This window comes from Nycticebus coucang, chromosome 9 (genome assembly GCF_027406575.1).
Source record: "Nycticebus coucang isolate mNycCou1 chromosome 9, mNycCou1.pri, whole genome shotgun sequence".
NCBI classification, from domain to species: domain Eukaryota; kingdom Metazoa; phylum Chordata; class Mammalia; order Primates; family Lorisidae; genus Nycticebus; species Nycticebus coucang.
The window spans coordinates 116,883,374-116,909,665 of NC_069788.1; the positions used below are offsets into that span (position 1 = coordinate 116,883,374).

Here is a 26,292-nt window from a genome sequence, read left to right on the forward strand (position 1 = left end):
GCATTCTACCTAGGGCATCAGAGTTAAGACTGTCTCAAAAAAAAAAAAAAAAAAAAGAGAGAATGTCTTGCTTTGTTGTTTAGGGTAGTCTTGAAGTTGTGATCCTCCTGGCTCAGTCTCCCAAATAGCTGGGATTATAGGCATGAGCCACTGCATCGGGCCTAATTTTTAAATAAAAATTAAGAGCCATATTTAACTAAATCCCTCAGACACCATCTGACATAAATAATCATTAGATTTTTTTCCTCCTAAGAGCCTTTCTTTAGACTTCATAGATCTTCTTTATGTCCTTTATTTCCTCTCTTCTTTTTCACACCTGGAATATTTTTGTCTTGCTTTTATATACTTTTCCTTTATTATCCATCTTCATATTCTACTTATTACTCTACAAACAGTTGGTAGGGCTCTTCCTTTCCTTTGGCCTCCCCAATCATGTTAACTAAGGGGAGGCTTTCTCTGTGAATAGGTACATTCCCTGGGGTTTTGCCAGCCTCAGACATGAATTAGAAAGAAATATTTGTACATTTGCTTTAATTGTCTTCTGAGGGCCAGGCACAGTGGCTCATGCCTGTAATCCTAGCACTCTGGGAGGCCACGGTGGGTAGATTGCTTGAACTCATGAGTTCAAAGAGCAGCAGCCTCAGCAAAAGGGAGACCTGGTCTCTAAAAATAGCAAGGCGTTGTGGCGAGTGCCTGTAGTCCCAACTACTCCGGAGGCTGAGGCCTCCCAGAGTGCTAGGATTATAGGCATGAGCCACCGTGCCTGGCTAGCTCCTTGATTTTAAAGTGTGCTACATGCATGGTATTTCAGAAAGTACATCCAGTATCATATAAGCTTTTAAGAGGTAATAGAACGCACAATCTGCTTATGTTACACTTGGAGTTGGCTAGAAGCCCCATTGTTTCCACACTGATATGGTTGGGTTTTGGGTCCCCATCCTTTACTTGGTCCTTGGGTTTCTTTGTTAAAGATGGAACCTTACGATTATCCTCTTGCTGGATTTACCAACTGATAGTTGAGTGGTTTGTTTTTTCTGTGTCACTCTTCAACATTACATCATCAATCACAGCAAGTCTGTCCCTTTGATCATCATCTCAAAAGTACCTTTTGAGATTATTTTTAGCAAGTCTCGGCTCATTTGGGGATTCAGCCTTCTTGCCACTATTCTGACAGATCCACTTACATTCTTTCTTCTTTACTTTTTCCTTATTCTTTAAGATCAGCGTCTGCCCATGCTGCCCAGGCTGGTGTGCAGTGATTATTCATAGATAGTAAGCTATAGTCTTGAACTCTTGGGCTCGAGTGATCTTCTTGCCTCCGCCTCCCAAGTAGCTGAGACAATAGGTGCATGCTCCCATGCCCAGCCATTTTCCTTTTTTTAGTTCATGAATCTTTCCTTTTTCTTTCGATCCTTCCTTCTTGTTTGTTTTTCATATATTCTGCTATTTTTGCAATTAAGTACTTTTTTAACTGTTTATTTTTTCGCCGCAACTCTTCCAGATAATCAAGTAATATGTAAGTTTATTTTCTTTTTTCTTTTTTTTTTTCTGCAGCTTCCGGCCAGGGCTGGGCTTGAACCCGCCACCTCTGGCACATGGGGCTGGTGCCCTACTCCTTTGAGCCACAGGTGCTGCCCTAAGTTTATTTTCTTTTCTTTTTTTTTTTTTTTTTTGTAGAGACAGGGTCTCACTTTATGGCCCTCGGTAGAGTGCCGTGGCCTCACACAGCTCACAGCAACCTCCAACTCCTGGGCTTAAGCGATTCTCTTGCCTCAGCCTCCCGAGTAGCTGGGACTAAAGGCGCCTGCCACAATGCCCGGCTATTTTTTGGTTGCAGTTTGGCCGGGGCCGGGTTTGAACCCGTCACCCCTGGTATATGGGGCCGGCGCCTTACCAACTGAGCCACAGGCGCCGCCCCCTAAGTTTATTTTCTTAATAAACCTTTCTCTTCTTCTCCTTATAACATGCTCTTAATATTTTCAGTTTTTTGAATTTTTTTATCTTTATGGTTTTTTTCTTCTTTTTCTTTTTTTGTAGAGACAGTCTCACTGTACCGCCCTCGGTAGAGTGCCATGACATCACACGGCTCACAGCAACCTCCAACTCTTGGGCTTACACGATTCTCTTGCCTCAGCCTCCCCAGCAGCTGGGACTACAGGCGCCCGCCACAACGCCCGGCTATTTTCCTGTTGCAGTTCGGCCAGGGCTGGGTCTGAACCCGCCACCCTTGGCACATGGGGCCGGCGCCCCGCTCACTGAGCCACAGGCGCTGCCCGGTTTTTTTTTCTTTTTAAGACAGAGTCTCACTTTGTCACCCTCTGTAGAGTGCTGTAGCATCATAGCTCACAGCAATCTCAAACTCTTGGGTTAAGCAGTTCTCTTGCCTCAGCCTCCCAAAGTAGCTGGGACTACAGGCACCTGCCACAATGTCCGACTAGCTTTTTGTTGTAGTTGTCATTATTGTTTGGTACCCAGGTTTGAACTCAACAGCCCTGATGGATGTGGCTGATGCCCTAGCTTGCTGAGCTACAGGAGCCAAGCCTGCTCATGATAGTTTTGAATTTTCAATTTTGGACATTTTCTGTTTACTTTCTGCTATTGAAATCAGTTAATATCCACAAAGAAGACTCTTTAATCTCCTACCTGGAAGGTATTTGCCTGGCAGTTAAACTATGGCTCCAAGAGCCAAATAGGGGTGTGGAACTGTGAGTTGAACAGAACTATATGCAGATTTTTGCTTAATACCACTGTCTGTGGCTTATATCCCATTCTAAATCCTCTTTAGGTCAGTCCCAGTTGACAAACCCCAGACCTCTTCTTGTGTGGGGAAAGGGCAGTTTCTGGGCCATAAGGGCCCAGGGGAAGAGGGTCATGGTCTAACTGCTCTTTGTACACGTTTTCACCTTACCTGTTTTTTGTCCCTACTCTTCAACCTGGGCTTTAGGAATACTTGGTACCTCTTATTTTTATATGTAGTACCTCTATTTTTAAATATTGGCAATTCATTCATAGTTGTAAAAATATTTAGCAAGAGGGCGGCGCCTGTGGCTCAGTGGGCAGGGTGCCGGCCCCATATACCGAAGGTGGCGGGTTCAAACCTGGCCCTGGCCAAACTGCAACAAAAAATAGGTGGGCGTTGTGGCGGGCGCCTGTAATCCCAGCTGCTCGGGAGGCTGAGGCAAGAGAATCGCGTAAGCCCAAGAGTTAGAGGTTGCTATGAGCCGTGTGACGCCACAGCAATCTACCTGAGGGCGGTACAGTGAGACTCTGTCTCTACAAAAAAAATAAATAAATAAAATATTTAGCAAGAGGGCGGCGCCTGTGGCTCAGTGGGCAGGGTGCCGGCCCCATATACCGAGGGTGGCGGGTTCAAACCTGGCCCCGGCCAAACTGCAACAAAAAATAGGTGGGCGTTGTGGCAGGCGCCTTTAGTCCCAGCTACTCAGGAGGCTGAGGCAAGGGAATCGCCTAAACCCAAGAGTTGGAGGTTGCTGTGAGCTGTGTGACACCACGGCACTCTACCGTGGGTTATAAAGTGAAACTCTGTCTCAACCCCCCCCCCCAAAAAAATATATATATATGTGTGTGTGTATATATATATTTAGCAAGGTTTAGCAAGGCAAACAATGTCTGAGGCTAGGATCCATGGCTTGGATTCTAGCTCTGAAGGCTTAGATAAGGAAAATTCTTCCAAGAAACTCTAATCTGACCTACTGCCTCTTTGACCAACAGTTACAGGCCGAGGACAAGTGTATCTGAGCATATGTTCTCTCTATGTATCTGAACTAGGGTAGGCTAATAAGGGGAACCTGGCTTGATGTTATATGCCTAATGGCACAATCAGAACTTGACTCTAGATGACAAGTAATCAGCATTTATTAAATGCTTGCTGTGTGTTTCACTGTGTGTGCCAGATGCTGAGAGAGCAGTCCTGCATGGGTCCCAAAGGCAAGGCAGTCTTATTCTTCACTGCTTTCTTAATCAGATAGACTGTCAATAAGTCTTTTTTTTTTTTTTTTTAACCAACTCCAAAGAGATGAAATTTATTTACTATATAAACTACTGACTTAATGAATAGACTAAGTAATTCACAGAAGACTTCCTAGTGGACCAAGAGATCATTTCAAGATATTAAGACCTATACTCACCGTGAAACTTGCTACATGGCAAGATCAGGTCTGATTTTTTAGTTGATTTCAAATGATAACTCATTTCTAAAAATCTCTTTAAAAATAAGAGGAAAGACTAGAACTGGGAATATCTCTGTGGCAAAGAAAAATCCTATCAAAACATGTTTTACACCTTTCAAATGGGTAGGAAGGACATTTGCTTTTACATGGCAATTCTGAAGAGAAGTAAACCAGCAATTTCATACAAAGCCAATGTGGTGCATTGAAGGGGACGTTAGCGTTAAAATTGTACTCAGTTTAAGTCCTCTTACCTTGAACTTAATTGCCGCTGGCTAGGTGAATGATTCTAAGCAGTTTATGTAACAGTGTTGTCAGGCTGGGTGGTGGGTCACACCTATAATCCTAGCACTCTAGGAGGCGGAGGCAAGTGGATTGTTTGAGCTTCTGAGTTGGAGATCAGCCTGAGCAAAAATCGAGACCCCTGTCTCTACTAAAAATAGAAAAACTAAGGCAAGAGGATCGCTTGAGCCCAAGAGTTGAGGTTGCTGTGAGTCAGGGCACTCTACCCAGGGTGACAGCTTAAGATTCTGTCTCCAAAAAAAACAGTGTTGTTTAATCCTCTACAAATTCCCCTACTTTCTGCCTTGTATTGTGTTGCGATGTAATACTCCTGGAAGCTTTCTGAAAACACATGCATTCAAATGTAAGACCTTGTTACTGCTATGTATAGTAAGATCAGTGTAGATCCTTAATTTCCTAAGCATTTTCTCCTTTGCAGTTTGGGTATGGAAGGAATGGGTTTGGCGAAGTGTGAGGGAGGTAAGTGTCTCTTGAAAATACTTATATTGCACTTCCCTTCTTTTCCCCTAGTTCTTGTTAGACCAAGGCCTTTGGGTTTTCACAGATAAAATTGCTTTCCCCAAGATACGCTTCCACTGTGAGACCTTACAGTTTGTGAGAAGAAGCGTATTGTAATGGAGTTGGTAGGCCTGGTTTTATTTTCCCAATCCACTCATCTTTAAATTGGAAGCTTTGGGAAAATATTGTAATTCTACCAAACTTCTGTTTCTTCATCTATACAATCGGGATAATATGAGCATCGACAACGACAGAAATAATATCTACCTTCCTAGGGTTATTGTGAGAGTATAAAATAGCTTATTTAATTATTTTTATTTCTCATTAAGAAAGCTTTCTACAGTTTTTTTTTTGTTTTTTTTTGAGACAGAGTCTCACTCTGTCATTCTACATAGAGTACATTTATCCAGTACTATGGCATGATAGCTCATAGCAACCTCAAACTCTTGAACTCAAGTGGTCTTCTTGCCTTAGCCTCCTGAGTAGCTGGGACTACAGGTGCCCACCACAATGCCTGGCTAGTTTTTTTTAGTTTTAGTAGAGAAAGGGTCTCGCTCTTGCTCAGGCTAGTCTTGAACTTGTGAGTTTCAGGCTTTCCCCTTGCCTTGGCTTCCCAGAGTGCCTGAGCTCATGAAGCCTGAGTCACTGCGCCTGGGCAATTTTCTCTCTTTTTAAAATCTCCTTTTAAAAACTCAGACATTGGGTGGCGCCTGTGGCTCAAGGAGTAGAGTACCGGCCCCATATACCGAGGGTGGTGGGTTCAAACCTGGCCCCAGCCCAAAACTGTAACAACAACCAAAAAAAAAACAACCTCAGAAATCAAGACAGTGTCCTCTTTGATACTTTCCTAAATGGCAGATTGAGTTGTTCTTGCAGCAAGGCTGCTCTTGATTCATCAGTAGTCAAGAGTTCCCTTACATGACAAGTTTTTCCCTGAATGGAAGGGTAAAACGTGCATTTTCACTACCAAGTCACTGCAGCTACCCCCACTGGCAGTAGTCTGATGAGATAGGTTGGAAATAGCTGTAAACGCATTTTTATGGGCTTGTATATGTGTGTATGCTTGGCTCTGTCTCTCTTCTTTTTCTAGACATATATTCACTTTTAATGAGTTAGTTACAATTCCCATGTAATTGGAAAAATGGCTGTTTTTAATTGCTAAACAAACAAACGACACAATTGGTTATAGTAGCTGGTTACAAACATGTGAGACTTTGTCTCAAAAAATAAAAATAATAAAACCATAAGAGGGAGGCGCCCATGGCTCAAGGAGTAGGGCACCGGTCCCATATGTCAGAGGTAGCGGGTTCAAACCTAGCCCTGGCCAAAACCCACAAATAAATAAATAAATAATAATTAATTCTAAAAAAAAAAAAAAAAACCCATAAGAACAGGTGAGGTCATCAAGTGAGTGAGTGTAGAAAAGAATCAAGGACTGAGCCCTAAGCAATCCAATGTTCAAAGGTTAAGGAGAAGCCAGGGTTGGTAGCTATGCCTGTAATCCTAGCACACTGGGAGGCCACGTTAGGAGGATGGCTTGAGCTCAGGAGTTCAAGACCAGCCTGAGCAAGAGGGAGACCCATCTCTACAAAAAACAGAAAAAATTAGCCAGGCATGGTGGCAGCATACCTGTAGTTCCAACTACTTGGAAGATTGAGGCAGAAGTAGGATTGCTTGAGCCTAGGAGTGTGAGGCTGTAGTGTGTTGTAATTGCAGCTATGAAGACCTTGTTCATAGCAAGGCCCCATGTCTTTAAAAAAATATATATGCATCCTATGTATTCAACTTTGATATGAGGACAATTAATGACAATGACATGGTGGGGCATGGGGGAAGGGGCAAGCAGACAGAGAAAGAGAGAGGGGGTGAAGGTAAGGAAAAGAAAAAAAAAGAAGAAAGAAAATAGTGACTAATTCTCACATAAATTGGATTTGATTTTGACTAAAGTACATTACTTTAAATATTAACTTTTACTTCAACTTGTTACAGGATACTGCATCCTCATTTATAAGTGAATTATGTTTGTAATTTCCCCTTTATAATAACATATTTTTTTCTAATTTTAATATCAGGTTTATCCAGATTGAGTAGAATGATTTTGAAGTATTCTTTTTCTATTGTCTATAAGATTTGGCATGATCTATTTTTTGAAATTATCTTTTATCTTTATTTATAAATATTAGTTGTCTATTCTTTGATACTTTAGGGAAAAAAGTAAGTAGTAGTTAATTGATGACTCCATACTGAGAGTCAAAGCATTCTGTAATAGACATACTGTTATTTGACAATGTGAATGTTACTTTCTTTGCATTACTACTATTATTATTGCTTCATTAAAAAAAAAGGGAAAAGGAGATCAAGAAGGAAGGCATGACCAATTGTTGATTCTTGCTGATATGTCAGATAAGATGAGTTGGGATGAAGACTGACTTAACCATTGGATTCCTTGGTGAACATCACATGCTGAATTTTTCTCAGGCCCACGTCTTTTTTTTTTTTTTTTGAGACAGTCTCACTCAGTTAGTTGCCCTGGGGTTGAGTGCCGTGGCATCATAACCTACTGCAACATCAAACTCCTAGGCTAAATCAATCCTCTTGCCTCAGCCTCCCAAGTAGCTAGGACTACAGGTGCCTCCACAACACCTGGCTAGTTTTCTATTCTGTAGAGACAGGATCTTGCTTTGCTCAGGCTGGTCTCGAACTCCTGAGCTCAGGCGATCCACCCACCTCAGCCTCCCACAATGTCAAGTCCAAGTCTTACTGATTAGGAAAGGATTGAGTAATTACAGAGATTTGATATTCATTATATCATTTGAACAATTACTGTTATCTGAGTTTTCACTTTCTCCCCCTACAAAGTAATACCACTTGTTTATATATTTGTTCACAGTCTTATCAGTATGTTCTGCAGGATCTTGACCAAATCTAGAGCTACCAAATAAGGTTCTTCCATGCTAAACGCATTTCCTAAACATCATCTGTCTTTTTTGCCTGAGTATAGAGATTTTGAAATACCATTCTTTTGGGTTTTTTGAGACAGAGTCTCACTCTGTCACCCTTGTTAGGGTGTTGTGGTGTGACAGCTCACAACAACCTCAAAGTCTTGGTTTAAGTGATTCTCTTGCCTCAGCCTCCTGAGTAGCTGGGACTACAGATGCCCCACACAACACCCAGCTATTTGTTTAGGGATGGGGTCTCTCTTTCTCAGGCTGGACTCAAACTCCTGAGCTCAAGCAATCTACCTCCCTTAGCCTCCCAGAGTGCTAGAGTTACAGGTATGAACCACCACACCCAGCCTTAAATAACCATTCTTTTTTGAGACAGAGACTCACTTTGTCACCCAGGTAGAATGCTGTGATGTAATAGCTCACAGCAACCTCAGACTCTTGAGCTCAAGCGATTCTCTTGTCTCAGCCCCCCAAGTAGCTGAGACTACAGGTGCCTGCCACAATGCCCAGCTATTTTTTATGTTGTAGTTGTCATTGTTGTTTGGCAGGCCCGGGCCGGGTTCAAACCCACCAGCCTCGGTGTATGTGGCTAACACCATAATCACTTTGCTATGGGCGCCGAGCCATAAATAACCATTCTTTTTTTTTTTTTTTTTTTTTTTATTGTTGGGGATTCATTGAGGGTACAATAAGCCAGGTTACATTGATTGCAATTGTTAGGCAAAGTCCCTCTTGCAATCATGTCTTGCCCCCATAAAGTGTGACACACACCAAGGCCCCACCCCCCTCCCTCTATCCCTCTTTCTGCTTCCCCCCCCATAACCTTAATTGTCCTCATATCAAAATTGAGTACATAGGATTCATGCTTCTCCATTCTTGTGATGCTTTACTAAGAATAATGTCTTCCACTTCCATCCAGGTTAATACGAAGGATGTAAAGTCTCCATTTTTTTTTAATAGCTGAATAGTATTCCATGGTGTACATATACCACAGCTTGTTAATCCATTCCTGGGTTGGTGGGCATTTAGGCTGTTTCCACATTTTGGCGATTGTAAATTGAGCTGCAATAAACAGTCTTGTACAAGTGTCCTTATGATAAAAGGATTTCTTTCCTTCTGGGTAGATGCCCAGTAATGGGATTGCGGGATCGAATGGGAGGTCTAGCTTGAGTGCTTTGAGGTTTCGACATACTTCCAAAAAGGTTGTACTAGTTTGCAGTCCCATCAGCAGGGTAAAAGTGTTCCCTTCTCTCCACATCCACGCCAGCATCTGCAGTTTTGAGATTTTGTGATGTGGGCCATTCTCACTGGGGTTAGATGATATCTCAGGGTGGGTTGTTTTGATTTGCATTTCTCTAATATATAGAGATGATGAACATTTTTTCTTGTGTTTGTTAGCCATTTGTCTGTCATCTTAACATTTTTTCATGTGTTTGTTAGCCATTCGTCTGTCATCTTTAGAGAAGGTTCTATTCATGTCTCTTGCCCATTGATATATGGGATTGTTGGCTTTTTTCATGTGGATTAATTTGAGTTCTCTATAGATCCTAGTTATCAAGCCTTTGTCTGATTGAAAATATGCAAATATCCTTTCCCATTGTGTAGGTTGTCTCTTTGCTTTGGTTATTGTCTCCTTAGCTGTACAGAAGCTTTTCAGTTTAATGAAGTCCCATTTGTTTATTTTTGTTGTTGTTGCAATTGCCATGGCAGTCTTCTTCATGAAGTCTTTCCCCAGGCCAATATCTTCCAGTGTTTTTCCTATGCTTTCTTTGAGGATTTTTATTGTTTCATGCCTTAAATTTAAGCTCTTTATCCATTTTGAATCAATTTTTGTGAGTGGGGAAAGGTGTGGGTCCAGTTTCGATCTTTTACATGTGGATATCCAGTTCTCCCAACAACATTTATTGAATAGGGAGTCTTTCCCACAAGGTATGTTCTTGTTTGGTTTATCGAAGATTAGGTGGTTGTAAGATGTTAGTTTCATTTCTTGGTTTTCAATTCGATTCCAAGTGTCTATGTCTCTATTTTTGTGCCAGTACCATGCTGTCTTGACCACTATGGCTTTGTAGTACAGACTAAAATCTGGTATGCTGATGCCCCCAGCTTTATTTTTATTACTAAGAACTGCCTTAGCTATATGGGTTTTTTTCTGGTTCCATACAAAATGCAGAATCATTTTTTCCAAATCTTGAAAGTACGATGTTGGTATTTTGATAGGAATGGCATTGAATAGGTAGATTGCTTTGGGAAGTATAGACATTTTAACAATGTTGATTCTTCCCATCCATGAGCATGGTATGTTCTTCCATTTGTTAATATCCTCTGCTATTTCCTTTCTGAGGATTTCATAATTTTCTTTATAGAGGTCCTTCACCTCCTTCGTTAGGTATATTCCTAGGTATTTCATTTTCTTTGAAACTATGGTGAAGGTGAAGGGAGTTGTGTCCTTAATTAGCTTCTCATCTTGACTGTTATTGGTGTATACAAAGGCTACTGACTTGTGGACATTGATTTTATATCCTGAAACATTACTGTATTTTTTGATGACTTCTAGGAGTCTTGTGGTTGAGTCTTTGGGGTTCTCTAAGTATAGGATCATGTCATCAGCAAAGAGGGAGAGTTTGACCTCCTCTGCTCCCATTTGGATTCCCTTTATTTCCTTGTCTTGCCTAATTCTATTGGCTAGAACTTCCAGCACTATGTTGAATAGTAAAGGTGACAGAGGACAACCTTGTCTGGTTCCAGTTCTAGGGGGAAAAGCTTTCAGTTTTACTCCATTTAGTAAAATATTGGCTGTGGGTTTGTCATAGATAGCTTCAATCAGTTTTAGAAATGTGCCACCTATGCGTATACTCTTCAGTGTTCTAATTAGAAAAGGATGCTGGATTTTATCAAATGCTTTTTCTGCATCTATTGAGAGGATCATGTGATCTTTATTTTTGCCTGTGTTAATATGGTGGATAACGTTTATGGACTTGCGTATGTTAAACCAGCCTTGCATCCCTGGGATGAAGCCTACTTGATCATGATGAATGACTTTTTTGATGATAAACTGTAATCTATTGGCTAGGATTTTGTTGAGAATTTTTGCATCTGTATTCATGAGTGCGATTGGTCTGAAATTCTCCTTTTTGTTTGGGTCTTTTCCTGGTTTTGATATCAGGATAAATAACCATTCTTAACAAAGTTCTTCACTAATTCCTGTCCAGCAGTCATTTGTCAAGTCTTTTATTTGTTAAGTCTGTCTTGGATATGTCACATCTAACTCTTAAAAGATTGAGGTTATTTCCCTCTTTATGAAGACTGCTGCTCTATTGCTTAGAAATGCAAATTTTATCTTGTGCTGTCCTTATTTTTTGTCCTCCATCAGCCCCTTCCAGTCATCTGAACCCTGTTCTAACTTCTTCACTACTGCTTTCACTCTTAATTTCTTCTTCCCATTCTTACCAAGGTGTTTGTTCCACCCCTTAATTACAGTCATGCCTCACTTCACAACAGGGATACATTCTGAGAAATGAGTTGTTAGGCCATTTTATCATTGTGCAAATATCCTAGAGTGTACCTGCACAGGCCTAGATGATACAGCCTAGTACATGTGTAGGCTATGTGGTATGTAGTGTCTTGCTTGTTACAAGCCTGGACAGCATGTTACTGTCCTGAAAACTGTAGGCATGGAACACAGTGGTAATTATTTGTGATTCTAAACATAGAAAAGGTACAATAAAAATATGGCATTATAATCATAAGGGACCAGCACGGTGTATGTGATTTGTTGTTTACTTAATGTCATTGTGTGCCACGTGATTGTAATGGAAAGGGAGAAAAATCCAAAGACTCTAATAGGAAAATTAATGTAGTGTTTCTTCCAGATTACATTTGGGATTTATTTCAGTACAAAATACTTAAGTAACCTGTCTGATAGCCCCAAGTGCCTTGAGGACCACTTCTCAGCATAATTGATCATTTGCCATCCGACCAAGGCATCAAGAAATCTTGACCAGGTTGCTTTTAGCTTTTGAGTCAAAAGCATAGTCATTCTCAGAGGACATTGTGAAGCAAAGGAAACTGGAAAAAAACAGAAGTGATTGACATGGACTAGAAATGGGGGTAGTGTTCTGATTATTGAGAGGCAGAAGGAGGTAAACCCTGGCTGAAAGTTGTGAAAAGAGGAGCTTCAGTAGAGAAGGGAGGGGAGAATTAGGACCTGTACATTTGCCCTTGTCTTCTCTCAGGGGATATTTGGTCTTGGCATTTTAGAAAGATCTTTATATGGGTTCTGAGCAAGGTATTTTCTCTCTCTCTCTCTCTCTTTTTTTTTTTTTTTTGAGACGGAGTCTCACTATGTCATCCTTGGCAGAGTGCTGTGGCATCACAGCTCACAGCAACCTCAAAGTCTTGGGCTTAAGTGATTCTCTTTCCTCAGCCTCCCAAAAAGCTGAGACTACAAGCACCTGCCACAATGCACGGCTATTTTTTTGTTGTTGTTATAGTTGTGATCGTTGTTTAGCAGGCCCAGGCCAGATTCAAACCCACCAGCCCCAGTGCATGGCCGGCACCCTAACCACTGAACTATGGGTGCTGGGCCAAAGTATTTTTCTCTTTTTCCTGGGATCCTGGAGTCCCCTAAGGTACTGAATAAATCACTGATACTGGAATTCTGTGCCCTGTTCTCCTTTTCTTTTCTGAGGTCTTGCACTAGCGGAGATAAGGTGACTTACAGCCGTCCCTATCTCACTAGCATCCATTCTAAACCAAAAAAGGAGAGAAAAGAACATGGATATATGAGAACTTTGGCCTCAACTCATGAACAAAACCTACAAAGGAGTGCCAGCATGTTTGACTAAGTTAGCCAGAGCAGATGGCCCCAAGAAATAACTGTTAGTATAGTATATATAAACAAATGGCAGCTCAAAAGGTCATTTTTTTCTTGGCTGTGTGCTATTTTATTCATTGGTACTCATTATTAGTGGTTAGATCATAACTCAGCATTCATGGGGTGAGGTTGATCCTTACCTGGGTCCTCACCCAAATTCTTAGAAATGACCCTGAATGGAGATTATGTAGGTTGTATAGTTCTTGGAAAAAAGAATTCCCTGTCTACTCCTTCCAGTTTGATCCTGCTATTGACCAGTAGATCTGCTTAGGTAATGGAGGAAAGGAGATCCCAGGGTCTTAGTGATATTGTCATCTTGACTTTAGCTATTTCAGAATAAAGGAGAAACTATCTTGTTTATACACATTTCCAGGACTAATAAAAATGTATTCTCAAAGAAATAATTGTATATAAAACTGTACAGTAGCAGCTATATTCAATCATTTAAAACCCAGGAACCAGGAAAGAAACGATAAAGGACCTCTTCCAGGCCCAGTCATCGCTGTGCTTCTGTGTACACAGCCTTGGTTACCTTAAACAGATGGCAGCAATAATTCTTTCTGTACCTATTTTCACCATTAATCTCTCGGCTTTATTGACTTCCTCCTCTTTTTCAGATTTCCTATGTACCAGCTAGGGTGGGAAGGAGGAAAAAACCTTATATTCAAATTGCTTCCAAGAAGAAAAACCAAATGAGGTCACGTTGCATGAAAGAGCAATAGAAACAGTTTTTCCATGGTCTGAATTTGTTTGTTTGTTTGTTTAGAGAGAGTCTCACTTGTGGCATCACAGTTCACAGCAACCTCCAGCTCTTGGGCTTAAGTGATTCTCTTGCCTCAGGCTCCCTCCCAAGTAGCTGGGACTACAGGCGCCCACCACAATGCGGCTATTTTTTGTTGTTGTTGCATTTTGGCCAGGCCGGGTTGGAACCCACCACCCTCTGTATATGGGGCCAGCACCCTACTCACTGAGCCACAGGCGCTGCCCGGGTTTTTTTGTTTGTTTGTTTGTTTGTTTGTTTGTTTTATTGTTGGGGATTCGTTGAGGGTACAGAGAACCAGGTTACTTTGATTGCATTTGTTAGGTAAAGTCCCATTTTGTTTTGTTTTGTTTTGAGACAGAGTCTCACTATGTTGCCCTTGGTAGAGTGCTGTTGCATCACAGCTCACAGCAACCTCAAACTCCTGGACTTAGGTGATTCTCTTGTCTCAGCCTCCCGAGTAGCTAGGACTACAGGCGCTCACCACAATGCCCGGCATTTTTTGGTTGCAGTTGTCGTTGTTTAGCAGGCCCGGGCCCCAGGCTTGAACCTGCCAGCCTCGGTGTATGTCGCTGGTGCCTAACTTAGTCAGCTATGGGCACTGAGCCAGGTAAAGTCCTCTTATAATTGTGTCCTGCCCCCAAAAGGTGTGTCACACACCATCACTCCCACCCCTCCTTCCTTCTCTCTGCTCTTCCCTTCCCCCACCCACTCCTTCCTTCCCTCTCTCTGCTCTTCCCTTCCTCCACCCCTTTCTCCTTTCCCTCTCTCTACTCTCCCTTTCCTCCACCTCCCTCCCTTGGTGCTAGGTTAACTCAAAAGTTTCTTTGTTAATGACCACCCCAGTGGTGGTAGGGGTAGGGGCAGAATATTAAAAAAGTAGAATTCAGAGGAGACCCATGAGTAGGAATGCTACTTGTCATAACATTTTCTAGAAAAGAAATAGATCCAAGGGAACCTCTTAGGGATGGTAAGAGTTCTCTATGAAGCCAACAGTTTTACAACTTTCTCAAGTTTATTTTTATTTTGACTAGGCCCAGGTCACCTTCCCTTCCTTCCACCGTACCCTCAGGACTCAGACTGCCTACAGGTTCCCACCAGGGCCATCTACCTCAGTGTTTAACCTTTCCTGATCTTTCTTCTCCATTAAAACTCCATTAGTCCCATGCCTAGTCTTTCTCTTTTCCTTTATGGTCTAGTATTGACCTTAATGATGTTGAGCTGAGGTATGTATTATCCATCCTAGACAATATTACTAATGTCAAATAAGGGGAAAATTTAGGCAAAGGACATTTTTATCACCCTCCAAACAGAGTTAAGCACTTAAGAGCTGACTATATTGGCACCACCGAGGAGCATATTGGCACAGTCCAAAACCTTTTGCTCTCATACAAAAACATGGGTACATGGTAATAAAGAAGGATCTCTTCCATGAGACAAAAGAGTTGTGTCAGGAGGCCAAAAGCAGAAGGCACCTCTAGAACCAAATTCCTTCTGGGGATGGGCATTGTTCTAGTCATCTTCCTTCCAGACACCCAAGGCATTGAGAAATGTTTGAAATGAATGTATGAACAAGGTGGAAATGAGATGCGGATGGAAACATGTGGCGCAGAAACTGTGTCTAATAGTACTTTGTGCCCTAGTGGTACTATGCTCCTCATACGGATAAAAAGATACTCCTAGATTAAATAAAGGAACACTTATTTGTTTGTATTTGCATTTTGCCAATTGGACAGGGGCACAGGTTTCCCTGTGTGTGCTGAGCTGTTGTGATATAGAACTTGAGTGCATGTGTTCTGTGTGGGTGCAGTACCATTACCAGTGAAGTGGAACTTTTGAATCGATCCCAAGTTCACAAATGATTACATCTTTATTTATGTTTTAAATTCCAGGCCTCTAGTACTTTTCTCATTCACTGAAGAAGAAAGCCTACAAGATGGTTCTTAAAATATAGCTTTCTATCAGTGGCCATTTAACTATAATCTATATACAGGGTCTTTATGGCACATTCTCTAATTCAAATTCTTGATACTTGGGCTCTGCTTATTATGAAAGTGATCAAAATCTCCTTTCTTTGTCTTTAGTTCTCTCTGCTATCAGAGAGGAAAAAAGGATTCTCTCCCTTTTCTTTCTTTTTCTTTTTTTGTTCTTTTCTTTCTTTTTTTTTTTTTTTTCTTTTTTTGGAGACAGAATCTCACTATGTTGCCCTCAATAGAGTGCTGTGGCATCATAGCTCACAGCAACCTCAAACTCTTGGGCTTAAGTGATTCTCTTGCCTCAGCCTCCCGAGTAGCTGGGACTACAGGCCCCTGCCACAACACCTGGCTATTTTTTTGTTATACTTGTCATTGTGGTTTAACTGGCCGGGGCCGGATTCGAACCCCCCACTCTCAGTGTATGTGGCTGGCACTGTAACCGCTATGCTACAGGTGCCAAGCCTCTCTCCATTATTTTTGTTTGGGGGAGTTGTTCTGTATTGTTTATTTGCTATCTTTATCATAGAAATTGAGGGCAGGGCGGCGCCTGTGGCTCAGCGGGTAGGGCGCCGGCCCCATATGCCGAGGGTGGCAGGTTCAAACCCAGCCCCGGCCGAACTGCAACAACAACAACAAAAAAATAGCCGGGCGTTGTGGCAGGCGCCTGTAGTCCCGGCTACTTGGGAGGCTGAGTCAAGAGAATCGCCTAAGCCCAAGGATTTGGAGGTTGCTGTGAGCTGTGTGACGCCACGACACTCTACCGAGGGCGATAAGGTGAGACTCTGTCTCTACCAAAAAAAAAAAAAAAAAAAAAAGAAATTGAGGGCAAATGGATGAGAGATGTCTTTTTATACATTTGAGTTATTCTGTGTTTCTGGTTTTATATATCTCTGGCTTAGTTGCCCAACTATTCCCAAGCAATTCAGTCTCATTTTGTTCATGACTAGCCTTTTCCAAGGCAACACTTGGATTATGTCTTAGTTATCAAAAACTTGAGAAATGCTTTAAGTGGCTTTGGTTTCATTGACAATGGAATTGCAGTGGGTGAGTGTGGGCAATGCTTAAAGCCTATATAAAGGCTCTTGGTAAGAGCACATATGCTCTTTTTCCCTAGTGAGACTCTGGCTCAAAAAGAAAAGAAAAAGAAAAGAAAACTTTATCTGCAAGATTAAGCATTCTGCTGTTGGTATAGTTAATAAGAAAAACTCTGCTCCCGTTCAGAGCTGTTTATCTTCCATTACTGGAAGCTGCTTACTTTCATTCACATCATTGGTTTTTTTGTTTGTTTGTTTGTTTGTTTCCTTCTGTCTTCCCAGGTGGCATTGGTAGGGTGGTCAACGGAGCCTTCATGGTGCTGAAAGGGCATCGATCTATTGTTAACCAGGTCCGATTTAATCCCCACACCTACATGATCTGCTCTTCGGGTGTAGAAAAGATTATCAAGGTGAGGTATCTTCCCCTTCTGTCCTTTTAGAGAAATTATAACAATTTATAATCAGAGGAAACTAGAACAATGTATGTAGAACCTCATATCTAAACATACTAAAGGCCTATCAGAATTCTCAGATTTTAACATATTGTAAAATATTAAAAAGTTGATATTAAAAAGTAGTTTAAAACTTTTCTTTCTGAACCATTTTTTCAACTAGTCACTGGGCTTTGAAACAGAGGGCATCTTCTAGACACTAACTTGAATGCTACTGTTTCCAGTGGCCTTGATCTTGGTTATGGTGAATTCTGCTTCCCAAACTTCATCTGGAGGTTAGAAATGAAGCATTAATTGCTGTCTGAATGTGACACAGTATAACTAAGTGGTTGTCAGAATCATAGCTAAATTGTCTCAGGATTTATCAAAAAACTACCTCATCTGCTTGTGAAATATTTTTAAAGCTGCAACAAGGAACCCAGCCTGGTCTGCGTCCAAGAAAGGTGACCCACTCCTCCCCACTTATGTTCTAGTTGCTAGTAACCCTTTTCCCCGTGTGAAGAAGTAAATTCAGAGCAAATGAGGAATTATTGAAGATAAGCTGGATGATGTTCCTAGCAAAAGTAAAAATTCCATAATTTTTTTCTATTTATTCCCCGACCACCACCCCCCAGAGAGGAGGTTTCCCTCTATTGCTCAGGTTGGAGTGCACTGACACAATCATAGCTCACTACAGCCTCCAACACTTGGGCTCAGGCAATCCTCCATCCTCAGCCTCCTAGCAGTCTTCAGGCCCACACCACCCCACCCAGCTAATTTTTTTTTTTTTTTTTTAATTTTTTCATACAGACAGGATCTTGCTTTGTTGCCCAGGCTAGTCTTTAACTCCTGGCTTCAAGCAGTCCTCTTGCCTTGGCTTCCCAGATTGCTGAGATTGCAAGCATGAGCCGCCACACCCAACCTTCAGTCTTTTTCTTAAAATGACTGAAAACCTGAGAGAGTATGCAGAGAAAAAAATAAAAATTGATTTGTGATGACTCAGTAATTTTCATTTTTTTTTATTAAAAAAAACTATTCAGATCTAAAATAAGTGCTATTTGGTGGTAGAGGGCAGCTATGAGAAATATTATATTGACATGTGAGTCAGTATTTTTATTTGCCCTTAGTCCAACTTCCTTGATTTAGGTAGACTTTTCTGTGTTATGTATTAGGGCTGACCTTCATGGCTGCACACATTTCCCCCTTAGGGTTAGAATGGGACATCTAGATCATTTTTACTGACTTTTTTTTTTTTTTTTTTTACAGATGATGAGATTTAAATAATAAGTTAACCATCTGAGGTCACACAGCTAATTAGTGAAAGCAATGACAGAACCCTATTCCGTGTTCTTCCCAGTGTACCACCACCTCTGCCATGCTAGTGGGAAGGCAGCAGGCAGCCAGATGACTGCCGTATTTGATCATCTCCGTAGTGCTTCACTTGGGCAGTCATTGAAGTGGCCCTGTCTCTTGATTGCTTTCCTCTCTCTCTTGGCCTATGACTAATGGGTTGGCACTGTAATGTGTCCGCTGTAGGCCTGTTGACATCATTTGCTTTCTCAGATTGCTCTCTGCTTGGGCATCTCCTTTACAAGAGAAATTCCTGTTTGGCTGTGTACTCTGGGATGCTTCTATACTAAATCTCCCCATTTATTATTTAGTCAACTGAAGTTCTTCCCCTAAAGGTCATATGTTGGAAACTAGCCAAGTTCTCAGAGGAGAAAGAGAAAAAATGTTTTCTCTGAGGTTATCCATACTGAACTATGGAGCTCTCTACTCCCAGGTTCCCATGGGATCTGAACCTTGCCCTATCAAGAGGTACATTTAGCCATTTGAAACCTTCAGTCTACACAGATGACCATAGTGAGAGGGAAAGCAAATCGCTTTGGAGTTCCCAGCTTTGCTTTCTCATGATGTCTGCCCCATTCATAGTCTAATAGAGAATGGTATGGTGTTAAAGCATTGCAGGGGCAGGGGTAGGAAGGAGGAGGGTGAGACGAAGTGCCATGCTGGCCTCATCTCCCTCTTGGAATTATTGCCCTTGGCTGTGTTCCATCATCCTAAACGGCCGTAAGTCTCAACCTTCAGTCTGTCTCCTATCTGTAAAGCAAGGGCACTAACAGTGACTTAACCACCTGGTGCCTTATGAATTACCTGTGTCTGACAATTACTGTTTTAATAAATGTCACTTTCCGCTCGGTACCTGTAGCTCAGTGGCTAGGGTGCCAGCCACATATACCAGAGCTGGCGGGTTCGAACCCAGCCCAAGCCTGCCAAACAACAATGACAACTACAACTGAAAAATGGCCGGGCATTGTGGCGGGCACCTGTAGTCCCAGCTACTTGGGAGGCTGAGGCAAGAGAATCGCCTAAGCCCAGGAGTTAGAGGTTGTTGTGAGCTGTGATGCCACAGCACTCTACTGAGGACGATAAAGTGAGACTCTGTCTCAAAAATCAATAAATAAATGTCACTTTGCTGCTTACTATTTCTGAAAGCATCAGGGCCTCAAAAAGCGTCAGATCCCAGTCCAGCCTAAGGCCCACTTTTCTCTCTCCACTCCCCCTTGTTCTTTACTACCACTTTTCTAGATAGGAGGAGAAGAATCCCTGTTGTCAGGACGAGCCTCTTCTCACCCATAACAAGTGTTCTATCTTCCTGAATGTTCACACTTGGCAAAAGAAGGGGTTTGTTTTGTAGTTAAACATGTTGGGGGGGGTGGAAATCTCAGCTCATTCCTCCCATCTGTGGATGTACCTACTGTGTGCTAGGCACTGTGGAGGACACAGAGATGAAGATGGCTGACCAGGTATCCCTAGGAATTGATGCTCTAGTAGAGAGATAAGAAATTAAGATAATGAGAAATATGAAAGAGGCACAAGACATGTAAACAAGCACAATGCTGTTAGAGGAAGAGGAGATATTTTCTTATGTGGGGTAACCTCAGTGCTGTGTAGTATTTGAGCTAGATTTTGAAGACTAAAGACTTCAAAAGGAAGGAGAGGAGTAATATACAAAGAACGTTCCAAGTAGGGGGAATAAATATTTATTTATTTCATTGGATCAACAAATTTTTTTTTTTTTTTTTTTGTAGAGACAGAGTCTCACTGTACCGCCCTCGGGTAGAGCGCCGTGGCGTCACACGGCTCACAGCAACCCCCAACTCTTGGGCTTACACGATTCTCTTGCCTCAGCCTCCCGAGCAACTGGGACTACAGGCGCCCGCCACAACGCCCGGCTATTTTTGTTGTTGTTGCAGTTTGGCCAGGGCTGGGTTTGAACCCGCCACCCTCGGCATATGGGGCTGGCGCCCTACTCACTGAGCCACAGGCGCCACCCCTGGATCAACAAATATTTATTCCCCACCTATTGTGTACCAGGCATTGTGCTTGTGAATAAATTGCTTAGAAGCAGGAGGTGCAGGACTTGTTCAGAACATGATGGTGTTTGGACAGGTGGAGAGGACAGGAAGGGAAGACTGTACATAGGACTGGGGAGGTAGGCTGGAGGTAGGCCCAGAGGGTCTTGGAAGCCAGATTAGAGAGTGTGGCAAGCCCTTGTGATAACAGTTAGGGCCGTATAAGTGTAGTTTTTCTTGGACAGATTTCTAAATTCAGTATAATCATGCAAAGAGAGAAGAGGACTTAACATTCTTACATCAAGCATGTCGTGGTCACTTGTGTAGCTCAAACACTTGTCACTTAATTGCTTTCCATTTTGATGTTTGAAGAAGAATTGAGCTACATCTTTTTTCTCAGTATCCCATTGAGCTAAACTTTTCACTGAGCTTGGAGAGAAAACTGTTCATCCCTTCTCCTTTTCCTTTAAACTTTGCCCCTTTAGGAGGCATGGCTAGCCACATTTAAGGTAACAGCAAGTTGTTTTTAATTGTTTTCCTTCTAAGCTATTGACTTTTAGTCACAAATGGTTGAAATTGATATATAAAAGGACCAAAATAATAGGGAACGTCAGTACTTCTGATATTCAAAAATCTCTCTGAGGGTAAGTTTCAAACATTCTTGTTGAGGGATTCAATTGCCAAATGAAAGAGAAAACACATTTATTAGTGTTTGGGTATAAGCTGTGTTATTGCATCATCTTCATTTCCACTGAGGAGAAACAGAAGCTTTCAAGGGTAAAGTTGGCTGGACATGTTGCCTCATACCTATAATCCTAGCACTCTGGGAGGCCAGGGAGGGAGGATTGAGACCAACCTAAGCAAGAGCAAGACCTTGCCGGCATGGTAGCTTATGCCTATAGTCCTAGCTACTTAGCAGACCAAGGCAGGAGGATCACTTGAACCCAGAAGTTTGAAGTTTTGTGGTGTAGTGAGATAATGATGCCACTGCATATCCAAAAAGGGGGTGGAGAGTAAAGTCATTTGCTGAGGGCCACAGGAAGTGGGGGGCTGGGGTTCCTGCTTGCTCTTTCTGTTCCTCTAGCTCTAGGCCCAGAGTCCCTTGAGAGTTGAAGGTGGTCTGGTGTGTGTTTTGGGGTATTGTTTTGCTCTGAATCTTAGAATTGGATGAGACCAATCTAATTCACTGTTTAGGTGAGGGGTTTGAGCTTCGCCCACGTCACCAGCTAGTTAGGAGCTGCATGGTAACCCACACTCAAACCTCCTGCCTCTTGATGTTGTGTTTTATTCCATGACTCCAAGCTTTAGGAATGAACTGTCTACCTCAGCTTAATATATTCCAGAGTCCAAACAAAAGCTGACATTTAGTGTTATGATTTTCATTCCTGAGGTGAAAACATAGGGGGCTGGGTAGTAATAGATTGGAACCTAAAACTGGCTTGCTGAGTAGCCAGACCGGCATCTTACCATTATTATTTTGCACTTCTTTTAACAAATTCTCTTAGGATTAATTTTCATATTAGGGGAGGTGAGGGATCTGGCTCAGAAATAATAAGACCCAAAAAACATACTAAGGGCTTTTCCTTTTGGATCCCTTAATTTCCTTTAAAGCCACCAAACTCTCTTACTTCCTCAGACATCTGTTTGCAGAGATAGTCATTCATAGTTTGAGCTTGTGCTAGAGACTGTGTCTAAATGTTTCCCAAATACCAAGGCTCAGGAAGAAATTAGAAGATCCCTTCAGAAAAATCCTTTTATTTTCTGCTACCTATTTTATGCTAACTATAGTCTAGTGTTCCTTAAAAATTGGTCCACCTACTTACCCCGAGAGTGGTTGTTAAAAATGCATAGTCTTGGTACCTATGTATAAATTACTGAATCAAAATATCTAAGAACAGGACTTGGGAATCAACACTTTAGTTATTCCTCAGGTGATTCCTATGCACTCCAAAGTTTGGGAACAACTGCCCTCAAACTCCTGGGTGAGATTATGAAGCTGGACAGACAAGAACATCTGGGAAGAGTTATGGGAACAAAATTGAAGGAGGATTGGATCTAAGTTGGAGATTGGTGGAGAGAAGCTAATCTAGAAGGTTTCTTCAGCCTCTTTTGAACTAGGGGTCCTCCAAAGAAACACTGCCTCTTGGGAATTGCCAAGTAAAGTGTGGCAGGAGTGAGCCTCAAGGAAATTCCTATAGGGAGGTGAATTTGTCCTTAGATAGCTTTGGGGAAACAAAGTCTTTGTCTTGATGGAGGATGGGGAATGAGGGGCCACTTTTTTCTTTATTAGCTGCCATCTAAAGATAGACATTAGCCTGTCAGGCAAGAAAATCACCCAGAATTTCATCTGAGTTGCCATGGCTACAGGCTGATGTAACTGAGCTCCTCTGTGCTGTTCTGTGGACCAGTTTGGCAGTCAGGTGGAGCTAATCATTTTCATTTCCAGTGACAGCTTAATTACCTTGAATTGATTTTTGCATAACTTATCCAACCTATAAAGGTGAGCCATTGAGTTAGACATTCTTGAGGTTGGACTCTAGTTCTGCCACCGTTTAGCTATGAGTCATGTCCTTGACCATAGATTGGAAGGATGTTAATGGATGGGGCTGCATTCACCTTTCCTTGGGGAGTGTACCCTACTTATTCCTGCAGTTAACAGAAGAGTTGGGGAGCAAGCCAGCAGCTCTGTGCTTGGAGAACCCAGTTTCCTCGGTAACTGATGCCTCATGTCCAAGAGGGAACTGCAGTGTAGGCAGTTGGCTATTCTTATAAGCTCCAGTAAGCAATTCCCATTAGTTAAAAATAGAGACTTTGCAGTTGGGGAGAAGTGGAGTTATAGACTGGAATATTAACTGTCGCTAGGGGACTAACTGCTGGGTTTGTGTTCACTTTGAAGAAGTGGTATCTCTCTGTGCCTGATTTCCGTCCTCTGAGTTTAACACTCTGGCCATCCTCTGTCTTCTGAGATGATGATTATAATTTCCTTAGTACTCAGAGACAAAATTGAAAGGAGGGGGGTGCGTGGGGGAGACAGCATGTGATTAGCCTGGGCCCAGGACTTAGTTCTCCTGACACTAGGCTAGTACTGAGTGCTACAGTGCGCTTTTCCCACATCAGACTGTAAAAGGTTTGGTTTTCACGTGCAGTACACAAGATCCAATTTGATAAAGTACGTATTTTTAAAGTTGGTTAGCAAGTCCTGGCCAAATGACAGGGATGGTCTTGAGAAGCTCTGCTGTGGTGTTCTTCTCATCACTAGCTATAGAACACTTTCCAATTGGTGCTTGTTGCTTTGTTTTCAACTGTGCAGATCTGGAGCCCATACAAGCAGCCAGGATGTACTGGAGACCTCGATGGTCGGATTGAGGATGATTCCCGCTGCCTCTATACCCATGAAGAGTATATCAGCCTCGTGCTGAACAGTGGTAGTGGCCTGTCACATGACTATGCCAACCAATCGGTCCAAGAAGACCCCCGGATGATGGCCTTCTTTGACTCCCTGGTACGCCGAGAGATTGAGGGCTGGAGCTCTGACTCAGACAGTGACCTCAGTGAGAGTACCATCCTCCAGCTACATGCAGGGGTCAGCGAGCGCTCAGGCTACACGGACTCAGAGTCCTCAGCCTCACTGCCTCGCTCCCCGCCCCCCACAGTAGACGAGTCTGCCGACAACGCCTTCCATCTGGGGGCCCTGCGGGTCACCACCACAAATGCAGTGGCTTCTACTCCCCCAACACCCACATGTGAGGATGCAGCCTCCCGACAGCAGCGTCTGTCTGCTCTGCGGCGCTACCAGGACAAACGCCTCCTGGCGCTTTCCAATGAGTCTGATTCTGAAGAGAATGCCTGTGAGGTTGAACTGGACACAGATCTCTTTCCCCGGCCACGGTCACCTAGTCCTGAAGATGAATCCAGCAGTTCCAGCAGCTCTAGCAGCTCAGAGGATGAGGAGGAGCTGAATGAACGGCGAGCCTCTACCCGGCAGAGGAATGCCATGCGGCGCAGACAAAAGACACCTCGAGAAGAGAGGCCTGGTGCCCCGATGAAGCCCACCAACACCTACATTGGAGAAGACAACTATGATTACCCCCAAATCAAAGTGGATGACCTCTCCTCCTCCCCCACCTCCTCACCTGAGCGGAGCACTGCCACACTAGAGATTCAGCCAAGCCGGACATCACCGACTTCTGACATTGAATCAGTTGAGCGGAAGATTTATAAAGCTTACAAGTGGCTCCGCTATTCCTATATCTCCTACTCAAATAACAAAGATGGCGAGACCTCCTTAGTGACCGGGGAGGCAGAGGAAGGAAGAGCAGGAACCAGCCGCAGAGACAATCCAGCCCCTTCCTCTAGTAAGGAAGCCTGTCTAAGCACAGCAATGGCCCAGAGAAACCAGGACCTGCCTCCTGAAGGCTTCAGTAAGGACATTTTTAAAGAAGAGACTTCTAGAAATCCCAGCAATGGCTCAGGCCCCGAGCATAGCAGCCACCTTTGGGCAGAGGTGCCAGAGGGCACCTCTCAGGACACTAATAATGGTGGCTCTGTAGAACATCCTTTTGAAACCAAGAAGCTCAATGGAAAGGCCCTGAGCAGTCGGGCTGAGGAGCCGCCTTCTCCCCCTGTTCCCAAGGCATCTGGCTCCACTTTCAGCAGTGGTTCTGGCACCTGTCCCAGGACCCAGTCTGACGACAGTGAGGAGAGGAACCTGGAGACCATCTGTGCCAATCACAACAATGGACGCTTACACCCCCGCCCCTCTCACCCACATAATAGTGGTCAGAACTTTGGAGAGCTAGAGGCTATGGCCTACTCTTCCCCAGGAAATTCAGACACTGACCATGATAACTTGTCCCTGTCAGGCACACTCTTACATAAAGATTGTTGCGGGTCTGAAATGGTCTGTGAGACCCCCAATGCTGGAACGAGAGAGGACCCCAGTGGTGATTCCCCAGCCACAGACAGCAGCAGGGCTGTCCACAGCCACAGTGGCCTCAAAAGGCACCGAGTTGAATTGGAAGATACAGATTCAGAGAATTCCTCCTCAGAGAAGAAATTAAAAACATGATAAATAAAAAGGGAAAATAAAAGCTACAAAAAGTAGCCTTATAAAAAAAATTCCTATTTAGTGAATACAGAGGAAAGGAAAAACAAGTATTAAAGGCACATAAAACCAGGGCCTGAAATGTGTCTGCTGCTGCTCCCTTCTATCCAATATTCATCATGGGTCTGAGTGTCCAGCTGGCCGTCAGCTTGTGCTGTGTTAAGAAAAGGGAAAAAAAAACCAAGTGACTCCTTTCTAGTAAGACTGGAGCGTGGTGTGCCTGTGCGAGGTTCTGTGAGAGTGAATCCTTGTCGAAGTGTTTGATTTGTCCTTGTGTGTGTGCGCTCTGGCACGTGTGGGCTCGTTATCTCCTAAGACCTTTGTTTCATTTCTCCATCAGAAAGGATCTATGAATATATATTTTTGCCATCTCACCCTGTTTACACGACATAGGTGACATAGGATGCCTGTTAAATCGTGTGCTGCCAGTGAGCTGTGGATTCATGCTAGAAGAAAGGAGTGGAGAATGGAAATGAGCCTTCAGCCCATTGGCTGTGATGGAGAGGAAAACATGGTTCCTTTCTTAAGAAATTTCTTTAAAGAAATCTTCCATGTTTTCTTTACACAGTACTTGGTTGAATAATTTAATGTGGACATACTGAAAGTGGACCATCTTTAATGCTAATAAGAAGTTAGCACCTAAGATCAGATTCAAGAGAATTTAGATCCCTGATAAATTTTGCTGGTTGCAGATTGATCAGTGCTGCAGTGTGTACTGTATTGGAGGCCATAAAATATAACTAGTTATGGATAACACATTTTAGCTAGTTAGGTGCTAGTTCCTAAGAGGCATTCAAAGACCAGCAGGTGCTTCCTTGGTTC

At 42.8% G+C, this 26,292-nt stretch overlaps 1 protein-coding gene across 2 annotated transcripts in view; it reads left to right on the forward strand.

Annotated features, from left to right (window-relative positions):
- The window catches only part of DCAF5 (DDB1 and CUL4 associated factor 5), a 135,468-nt gene extending 109,916 nt beyond the window's left edge, over positions 1-25,552 (forward strand). For both annotated transcript variants that reach the window (XM_053601783.1, XM_053601784.1), the window contains exons 8-9: positions 16,862-16,989; positions 23,677-25,552. In XM_053601783.1, the coding sequence (XP_053457758.1) occupies positions 16,862-16,989; positions 23,677-25,434 (1,886 nt within the window). In that variant the 3' untranslated portion in view covers positions 25,435-25,552. The remainder of the gene's footprint in view (positions 1-16,861; positions 16,990-23,676) is intronic.
- The last annotated feature ends 740 nt before the right edge of the window (positions 25,553-26,292 follow it).